Source organism: Acanthisitta chloris, unplaced genomic scaffold, assembly GCF_000695815.1.
Source record: "Acanthisitta chloris isolate BGI_N310 unplaced genomic scaffold, ASM69581v1 scaffold12985, whole genome shotgun sequence".
Classification (NCBI taxonomy): domain Eukaryota; kingdom Metazoa; phylum Chordata; class Aves; order Passeriformes; family Acanthisittidae; genus Acanthisitta; species Acanthisitta chloris.
In genome coordinates, this window is record NW_008675480.1 from 8,421 (window position 1) to 18,759 (window position 10,339).

General features: G+C 38.2%; 1 protein-coding gene across 1 annotated transcript in view; it reads right to left on the minus strand.

Annotated features, from left to right (window-relative positions):
* Positions 1 to 1,647: 1,647 nt before the first annotated feature.
* The window catches only part of LOC103803235 (carboxypeptidase B-like), a 20,610-nt gene continuing 11,918 nt past the window's right edge, over positions 1,648 to 10,339 (minus strand). Inside the window, exons 10-11 of the mRNA XM_009075777.1 lie at positions 3,054 to 3,138; positions 1,648 to 1,835 (exon numbers count right to left, since the gene is read on the minus strand). Of these exons, the coding sequence (XP_009074025.1) occupies positions 1,648 to 1,835; positions 3,054 to 3,138 (273 nt within the window). The remainder of the gene's footprint in view (positions 1,836 to 3,053; positions 3,139 to 10,339) is intronic.

Sequence of the window (10,339 nt, forward strand, 5' to 3'; positions counted from 1 at the left end):
TTCATTTTCCAATCCTTTGTGGCATGTTTGGCTCTGGCCAGTATGTTCTGCTTGCATCCTGTGCTATTTTTGGTAATGTTGATTATCCTTCCCTCCACTTCTGTTGCAAAACAGAATTACATGTCTTTTTACTGGTCCGTGTGACTTTCACACATGGGTTCAGTTTCTTCAGTGATTGAAAACAGGTGGATCAATCATGTGTGAGGACTAGTTTAATCTGAGTGCTGCTGGGCTAATTGGAGTGGGATAGTGGATGTGTGCCTTTGTTTTTCTTACAGATGTCAGTGAGTGTGTCATTTTAAACTGTGCCTTGTCTTCCTGTTTCCTGCCACGGAGAAGGGGCAAAAAGGGAGAACACGTAGTTTTTGACAGGTCTGGAATCTGGTGATCCACAGAGAAGGGGCAAAAAGGGAGAACACACAGTTTTTGACAGGTCTGGAATCTGGTGAATTTCTTGGGAGAAACATTCTCTCTGTAAAATCCATTTCATGGGCTGTTTTGAGTGCATCAGCTAGGGATCTGACAGAAATGGGGTTAATTCCAGGAGCAGTAACGGACAGTGAAAGTCTCTTTTCAGAGTTTCCAGCAGTGGCAGGGAGAGCAGCCAGGCTCTGTGCTGACATAAGGTTTCCCCCATCATTCTGCAGAGTGTGTCCCATATTAGCCAAGCTCTAAAGAGCATTAATAGATAGCAAACACATTTTCTGCAGCTGTGTGAGAAAGATGCCAAGTGGCTATTTATCACTCTCACTCCCTCTGACCCAATCATACCCACATTACCTGTACAGAAAAGTGATCGGGCGAGGATAATTCTCTACAGCTTTTCAGGAAAGAAACAGTTAATCATTTACCCCCAGACTTAGACTTTATGGCTTTTTATGATTCTTCTGCTCATGACAGCAGGAACATGTGGGGCCCCAGGAAGTACCAGGACTGAGAATATTTTTGAGATGCTACTGTAGTGAGTGAGAGAGCCTTCAGTGCAGAGTAGTTTATACATGATTTATATCAACTCTTGGTCTTTAATAGTAATTATAATCTTCATCACTGAGTTCACATCGGACTAGTAGTGACCTCAGGTTCAAACTAGTTTTCATTGATGGGACAGGTCCAGGGTGGGTTTTGAGAAAATTCACAGGAGCATATCACAGCTAACATTGCTTTAAAAATATGTGATGTGTCTTCTCCTGGCTACTGTTGCTGTTAAGGCAATGTTAAAAATGTGTGATGTGTCTTGTCCTGGCTACTGTTGCTGTTAAGGCAATGAATGGTTGGCTCAAAGTGCATTTCTATGGATCACCTGGCTGGTTTCAATCTGGTTAGCATTCAGGCTGTGTAAGCTCTAATACTCTGCCTGTCTCCCATGTGTAAAGAAAATTTTAATCAATGAAGCAACCTTTACCTTATGTTGATTAATCTTCTTGTGCTCTTCCTTTTTAGACCCTCCTGACTGTATCAGTTGCTTTAATAAAAGGTTTATTTCTCTTGTATTTCTACAATTTGTGTTGAAAAACGTGTAGTTCTAATGACCTATGATACACTAAGAACCTGAAGAGTTAAGTAGCAATAAAAATGTGTTTTTAGGGAAGGATAAAAAGGAAGGCATCTTTGAATAAAGCCTTCTTTAATAGTTTTCAGAAGTCCACTCTAATACAAGTGCTCAAGGACATAATTGGCAATATATTTAACAGCAAGGAGAGTCTCTTCACAGGTTGGCTTTATCTGAGACTCAGGGAGAAGAAAACCATATCTCCCAGTGTCTCGGAGCTCAAAAGTGAAAGAGTACTTGATGCCTTGATCGTAAGCCCAGTCGTCAGAGCCTCCTGCAGCAGGGTCTGTGGGTAAAGAGATGGAATAAAGCTTAACTAGGAAAGAGAAAAAAATACTTTGGAGTCAAGCCATGTAGCCAGAAATGCAGAAAGGATGGATAAAAAGGGAATATTCAGTGAATGGATTGATTTATCCTGCTCATGGAAAAGCTTCTGTGATTTTAGGCCATTTATGAGCTTCATTCCAGCTGATGTGTTCAAGTAAATACAAATGAGCTAAAATGCTCCCTCCTTATCAGTGTTGTGGGGAGAAATGTCTCAGGAACAGGAGAATGGCAAGCTTGCATGGGGTGTTTAGAAAGATGGGTAGCAGAAGCAAATACCCTCTCACTGGGTAACTTTTTGAGGTTCATACACATGTGAAAGAACTGCAGATATGGGATATCAGCTCTATCTTTTTCTGCTGTACAAATAATACCTTCCCTTTTCAGCACTTTGGTACAATAAAGACAGTCTCTTTTGCTAAGGAAGAAGTCTCCAGAATTGCCAAGCATCACCAAAACATTTCTGAAGGAATAATCTCCATAAATATTCTAAGAATTGTAAGACATTGTTTTTTAAATGTTTGTGGTTTGCTTGTTTTTATTAGTTTGGGTTTTTTAAAAACTATTTCAAGAAGGATAAATACAGAAGAGATATTAGTTTCCATATATAATTAAATTAGGTGATCTTAAAGTTCTATAAATCTAGATTTGGCAATTTCAGCTTGGCTTTTGGCATTGGAAGGCCATATCCACAGCTGAGTTCCTAAGAATGGTAGAGGAATGGAATTGCAATTACTACATTTCTCAGAATGTAATGGAAAGTAAAAGAAATTATCTGTGTTGCTAGAGTGGTTAAAGGTTTCACATCACACTGTGGAACAAAAGGATTCACGTCATCTTTTCACTTTGGAGATACTAGAAATTCAGAAAATCTCAGGTCAAGATTTTAATGTTAAGTCTAAGCTGTGTATGATTTAGCAATTCATACTATGCACATGAATTCCTAAACATTTTAACACACCACTTTACTTTCCAGAGGGTCACACACTTCCTGGGATCCCTAAGGAATAAGTTATCCCATATTTTAGAAATGACAAATCCCATATATACCTCTGAGTATCTGCATGTGAAGAAAGAAGGGGACTACTTAGGAAGGGGAACAAGAATCACTAGAAAACTGCATTTTATAGTCTTACTAGCACTTAATATAGATGGTTAGTATATTTAGGCCAGTACTTACAGATTGTTTTAGCTCCTGGACCATATGTATATTTTGTGTTGTACAAACTGGCCAGCTCTTTGGAAGCAGCACTAGCAATGGAATTCTGTAGGAAAAGAAGAATGATAAATACATATTTTCAGAAGCTTTCTGAGTGACTCTAAACAGATCCATTATTGAATGAACTGAAAAGTCTGCTGGAAAAGTTTTGATTTTGGAACTGTTGTTCACCTCTCAATATGACTAGGTGTCAGTAGCTTGCCCTGTTGTTGTGAAAAGAGTTTATCAGTAAAGAACCCATTTTCCAAGCTTTAGTGGAGTGTGGTCCAGTCTGTGTATTGTTCTATTGATGTACATCCTGCTGTCCAGCATAGTTTGGACAGGTATGGGCACAACAGGTAACAGCATTCTCTAGACTTAGATGAAACTTTTTCAAGATAAAAACTAATTAAGGAACATTATTTAGAGATAAGAGAATCTTAGGGAATAATAACAACTTGATACAGTAAATTGTGAACATACAATAGCCTTTTCCTTCTGTTCATGCTGCTATAAGTTCAGAGTAGAGTTGGCTCAGTCAGGGGAGTTGAACTGTGATACAAGTGGAAGCAGATTAAAGTCTTATAAATATTAACATCCAGAAAAGGCATAAATTACCCTGGAACCATATGTAGTCTCATTAATTTCAATTCATTTCCTGTGCACAGAGGGACTCATTCAGCTCCCACTGATTTCAGTGAGGGTTGGATCAGGCCCATCAATAGTACTGTGAAGCTTTGTATGTTTGCATTAAGGAAAATTACAGCCTTTTCTTTGGAATGTGTGGCTTTTCCAATTCTTCATTATACAGCATGTTAGTAATAAAACATGAAAACTATTACTAACAGATGATAAATATGAATGATTTTTGAAAGCAGATGTTCAGTCTAAGAATAAGCAATGGGTTGCCATATCTTTCTTTATAGCTTGCAGCTGAATGGCTTACTATTCCAGGAATTTCCTCAAGCCCTTTCCTTCTCTGTAGGCTATACTCTGGCTTGCTTCCCAGTGGAAGATATATTGTAAAATATTCTCTGTCCATCCTTATGCTTCAAGTGTTTCTGTGAATTACTGAAAAGGCATGTTGGACAATGTGTTTAGAAAAATCTTAGTTAATCGAGAGAACCTTCTCAGCTTCTACAAAACAGCAACACAACATGTTTGTATTAGCACTGACAGCAAAATTACAAGTGTTTCCCCATTCCCAAATGTTGGGTTTTGAACATTCTAGAATCATGAGAGTTTGTGGTAGGAATTTGTGGTCGTTTAGCACGTTAAGGATATGTAAACAAGGCAGAGCAATGCATCCTTGAAGCTCATCCTTCTGCCTATAACACTGGCTGTACCTGAGTGTGGGGTTTGGTTTCTGGCCTTTTTGTTGCACAAACACAAACACTAAAAATTGTAGGGAGAATGTTGTTGCTCTGCATTTCACAGTCTTGGATTCAGAGCAATTGGAGTAGCTGAGCTCTTTTTCCAGTGTTGTTTTTTGTTGGGTTTTTTTTTGGTTAGCTTTTGTTAATCCGTCAACATGATCATTTTTCTAAAATCCATAATAATTTTTAACACATGTTGAGGGAATTGTAGAGGTTGGAGACTGCTAGTGATACTGTGTTTTCTTCAGCCATCTGTTGTTCATAATATACACATTTAATCAGCAGTTGAGATTGAGTCAAATCATCTCTCAATAGCAAATGAGTTTGTAAATATAAAGTGTTTCTTCCTCTTTTCGAATATATGCAAAGTGGAAATAAAATTTGGAAAGATAATCTGATGCTATGTACAGACCTGTTGGTAACTAGTATTTACTCTTTCTTTAGCAATCTGCATGGTAGGAACAATGGAATATCAGAGCTTCTCTTTGGGGCTCTTTCACCCAGGGCATTCCTTTCACTCAGCTGCCAAAGGACAGTTTTAAATCATACCAGAACATATATGAGAAGAAGTATGTCAGGAAATCTTTTTACCTGAGGGATTTTTTTTTTTTATTATTGGCCAGGAGGTTGTAAAAAGAGAGATTTGTAGAAGGACCAGAAGAGTTTTCCAGCTGTTATGAGCCTAGAATCCAAATAAACCACTTCCTCAAGCTCTCCAGGTTGGAGATCAAGGTGGTATTTTAAATTACCCTCTTTAAGTGAAAAGCATGACTGAGCATTTATGACCTCATCATGAGATGAAACTCCAGCAAAAGTTTTGATATCTATTTTTTTCCTTAATTGACTCTCTACCATTTGCTTTCCTAATAGTTCTACAGTCCAAAACCGAAAGGTAAAAAAAATAATTTCAGCCTTATAGGAACTAATGTTACCTCTTGATAATAACAATAATATAATATAAACCAGCAGGAACAATAAATCTTAAGTAAATACTTGTGAGTATAAATACAAAATATGAGGAAAATGTGGAGGTTTTTTCTGAAATAGCTCAAGTATTCAAAGCAATCCATAAAAAGGAAATGACATGAAAATTTATGCAGAGGTATATAAATAATGCCTAACATTTTCCAAAAGGGTGGAGAGTGCTTTGGGGTTTCTAGCCTGTAAATTATTTGGAATACACCTACAAGGAGAAACATTGTGGGGTTTTTGATCTGTGAGGATACTCTTTGCTCTTCAGTGATTTTCTCCATCTCTTGGCACAATGGATTTAACTGAATTGTTGTGGTTTGGTTGGAGTTTGTTCGTTTGGGGTTTTCTACTGTTACAAGGTCCTCTCTTGCAAGGAAAATTTTGCTGAGAGTTATCATAGCAGAGAAACAAGTGGTGCCTTGAAGTCCAAGCAAGAATTCCAGATTAATACCTTGTAACTGGGAGCAAAAGTGGCCTTTCAGCCCTGACTGGTGGCTGAGTTCACAGAGCTGGTCCCTGGAGCAGAAGGCAGTACTCCCTGCACTGATCACCCATCTGTGTTTGCACAGCAATTACTGATGTTTAGCTTGATCTCGTGGGCAGAGTGTGTGGGCCAGTGAGACAGCAGAGCTGTGTTCTCAGGAGCCATTATCTTATATCATTAACAACCTTTAAGCCTATTTTTTTCCAGTTATTAGCTTTTAATGAAAGGTATGGTACTGACCTCTCTTTCTCACCACATCTGGAGTTTTGACCTAACAAGATAAATTACCTGCCTAAGTATCTTCTGTGTTAATAGATAATTTTTACTGGAGCACTTTCCTCATTTTACTCTTGTATCATCAGGCTGGATTTGCCAGCAAAGTGTGGCCATTTAGAAACACTTCAGGGATGTTGATTATGCAGCTGCAGCATGTGGACAACTCCCTTTGCCCTTACAATCTGACAACATTCTGGAGGAGCCTTTTCACTACTTGACTGGACCTCTTGTGCACTTCGCTCACTGGACTCCAAACTGATTTGCCTGACTGCACTTCCCTCACTGGACTCCAAACTGATTTGCCTGAGGCTGAAAACTGTATTTTCCCTTTATTTTGGTCTCACATGCTTTACTCCTTAAATAAAGCAACCCTCAACTTCCTTTGTAGTGAAAGTCTGAAAATGTGGTATTTGCTAAGTGAGCTTTAGCCAAGCGAGTCTAAACTTCTGAGTCTTCTTGTTTTGCCAATAAAAACAGACTCCCCTCAAGAGTCCATGATGATGTATAATTTAGTTTACTATTCTGTCATTGCTTATGGTTAAGCACGTGCTCCAAGAGCCCAGGGAATCCAGCCAGTGAGGACTTCAGTGTGATGGTTCTTTGCAAGCCTGTTTCTCTGTGGCAGTCTCAGAAATCTGTCCCTGCTGAGAGGGTTTCCAGTCTGACTGAGTTAAGGTGAATGTGCCCTACACCTTTGAAGACTCTTGTCTTTCAGCCTATTCATCTGGAAGATGCTACTACTAAACCCATCCTTTTTACAGCTGTAAGACTGCCAGTACAGAGCAGTTGTGTTGTGGAAAACCCAGCAGAGGAGATGTGAAGCCAATTTCAAATCTTGCTTTGCTGCCCACTTTCCTGTTTGTTGTACTTCCTAGTTGACTTAAACAATATTTGCTTGTAACAAGCAGTTATACACCGTAATACAATTTGTGCAACTGCACAGATGTAGCAGCAGCATAGGTTGCACTCATTGGTTTTGTCTGAGTCTCTTAGATGATAGGATTTTTGCTATTTAAAAAAGGCCTTCATGTATTGTAAATATATTGAGGTCTTTGCAACCAGGCATTAAGTTAGATAATCAGATGGATATTTGTAATGTCATGCAATGTATTTGAAATTCACTCTTCTTGCAGGCTGCACAGACTCTGGGCATATCTCTGCTTTCTAATGTATCCAGTTTTAAGCACTCAAGAGGAAATGAAATGCTAGGCCAACCCAATATGAAAGGTGAATTTTGCTAAGTTGAAATAGCAACCAATGGGGCCAGTATGCATTCAAGTAATACAAACTGAAGTTATCTTGGGTTGTAAATGAATGTAATATTCTGCAGCTTGCAAAACTGTAATAACACACATACATTCATCTGACACTGACTATGAGCTGGCTGAAGATATAAATTTGGAGCCAAGTTTGTTGTTTAGCTGAGAGATGGATTTGAACCTGGAAAGGAAGGAAGGGAACCATGCACATTCCTCTGGTCTCCCAAACCACAGTTCAGAGCCAATTCAAATACAAACAAGAACTGATAGAGCTACATTTGTCTGCTCAAAATGAGGAAAGCATGGGATGACCTAATGGGAAGCTAAGGCCAAAATATGAACTGATTAAAAAATATGGGCTGCACTGTTTATGAAAAATATGATTAAATACAGAGTTCTACATTTCAAGAGGACAAAAATATGAATAGTAGAATAAAGATGAAAAATAATCTTTTGGGGATGTGGAGAGACACTGATCTTGACAAGCATGTTTTTTAATTGTCAAAAGCTGATGCTTCTCTCTAGGAGAAGGATTCAAGTGTGTATTCTGTGTTCAGGGTAATCCTCCAGGGTATAGTAAAGAATGAGCCAAGGGGATTGTGAAGCAGACAAAATGTGATTCACCAAAAGGAGGACATACTATTTTCAGGATGTCATCACAAGAATATTGTGTAACTTCTGAGAAATTCCTGACCTAGATTTTCCTGTCTTGGGTGTTTTTATTTTTGTTGTTCAAGTATTGTCTGGATAACAGTGAAAGTTTTGTGGAACACCCCAGGCTGGGGGTGGTCAGCAAAACAACAACTCTGAATAAGTGAGAACATTCTGGGGCAAATCCTTGTGAGCTGTGGGATTGAGAACCTCAGAGATCCTCTTGAATTTTAGGTGGGAAGTTGTGGGAAGGAAGGGACACACATGACTTTCATCATGTTTTGCCCCCCAAGGCTGGCTGTGGTTGAGGGATTGTTCTAATCCCTGACTCCACTTTGAGGTGTTCTGATTTGCTGTAGCAGTGCAGTGGAACATAAAGGGGTTAGACTGCCCTTTTCTATCTGAGAAACCAAAACAGTTTGAGGCCTTCTGGTGATTTCATGAGGCTGTGAACAGAAAATGTTTTTTGAGCCCCAAGGACGTGCTGTTCAGTACATGTGAAGCAAAGGAAGGTACAATCATTCTCTGGATTGTTCTCTACTGCAGACTCACTGTCTTCAATCTCAAATTACTTAATTTTTGCACCCTTCTCTATCTCAGACACTGGAATGTAACATAAGCCCCATGGTATTAGGCTAACTTTAATTAAATATAATGGAACAAAATGCTGTTAATGATAAGCAGACATGCCAGGCTTTGTTTAAACACATGTCCAGCTGCTCAGTGAAAGAGATAAGAAATTGCAACTAAATTTCCTTTCATTTATTAGATCTGTCAGAGTAAAAATAACATCTAAGATAAGATAATGGCACTATAAATTTTGCTTCTTCATTTACAAAGTGATTTATGATTTTCTTACTCGCCCAAACAATATCTATTAAAAGTTAAGATTCTCATTCTTCAGCATTTCTCTAAATCTAAACAGAACTTTCAGACACGAGACACAGTAATTGGCATATAAAACAATACTTCTTTTTGTAGCTGTCTTGTGTCAAACAGGTACAATTGTTGATTAAAAATTTTAAGTTTTCTTTAGTCAGAGCTTAAATGAATGTGTCTTTGAACTAACCTGGAAGGCTGCACTTTTGAACCTGACCCAGAGCTTGTGGAAGTCAGTCTTTAATTCACTGACATTGGACTGCATTAGGCTCTTTCTGTTTAATTAGCCCAACTTCAGGCCATGTTGATTGGGTGATATACCCTGATCTCATGCTCCAAAAGGACATTTGGCAAGAAGTCTTCCCTTGTTAAAATCAGACACTGCACACGTTGAATACCTCTAGGATCCTGCTGTCTTTTTGTTGGGATCACCAATAGAGGAAAAATTTCCCTTAATTAAGATGTGAGAAACACTCATAAGGTCACTCACAACACCTTGTTGTGGTGGTGAGATTTGTGGTTGCTTTGTAATGGAAAATAATTGAACTCCCTCTGGGATCAGTGTGCCCAATTGAAAATATAGGATAAAGTGATGTTGGAAAGACTAATATACAAAGTGAAATCAAAGAGTGGAAGAGGAATATATGGTCTGCATTCCTGAGCTATTTACTTTTTATGCTCTATGGCAACAGCAGAATTGTCTTCTATGGCAGGAAGGGGGAGTTTTATTGATAAGATTTGTAGAACTTCAATATGGGTGATTCATTAATTTTATTGTGTATTAGAATAGAACATTGGCAACCTAAAATTTTAATTTAGCAGAAGAATTTTTATACCTAGAAAAGCACTAGGTTCTTTTTTATTGCTAAGTATTGTTTTAGTAATGAGCTGTCGATGTAAACCTTTTCTCTAATACTGTGAGAAACACACTGTACTTTTAGTTATGTTTCATCATGTTTGCTCTTGATTCAAAAAATTGGGGCAGAATGTCATGCAAATTTTTAACACATGGGAACTTTGTGATCTTGACAACAAAGTAGCTTCAAGGGGTTAGTGCTGTTTTATTACTTTATACTGAACTGCAATGTGTGAAATATGAAGCTTTTGTTAAAACTGAAGGCAAGAAATTACCATAGTTCTCTGGAATAATTTCAATTGCAAAATTCCTGGAATATAAATTAAGAAAACAAAATCTTCATCGTCTCTTTTAGGCTGTAAAAAAATCTAACAAGAAACTTCACTCTTGGCCTCAATTTGTATTTGTGCTTCAGAACCAAGGCATCTATTTGGGAGCACTCATAAATCTGTCAAACCTGCATAACACAGCAACACACGGTGTTGTTGCCTTGGACTTTTGGCAGCATCCAGGAA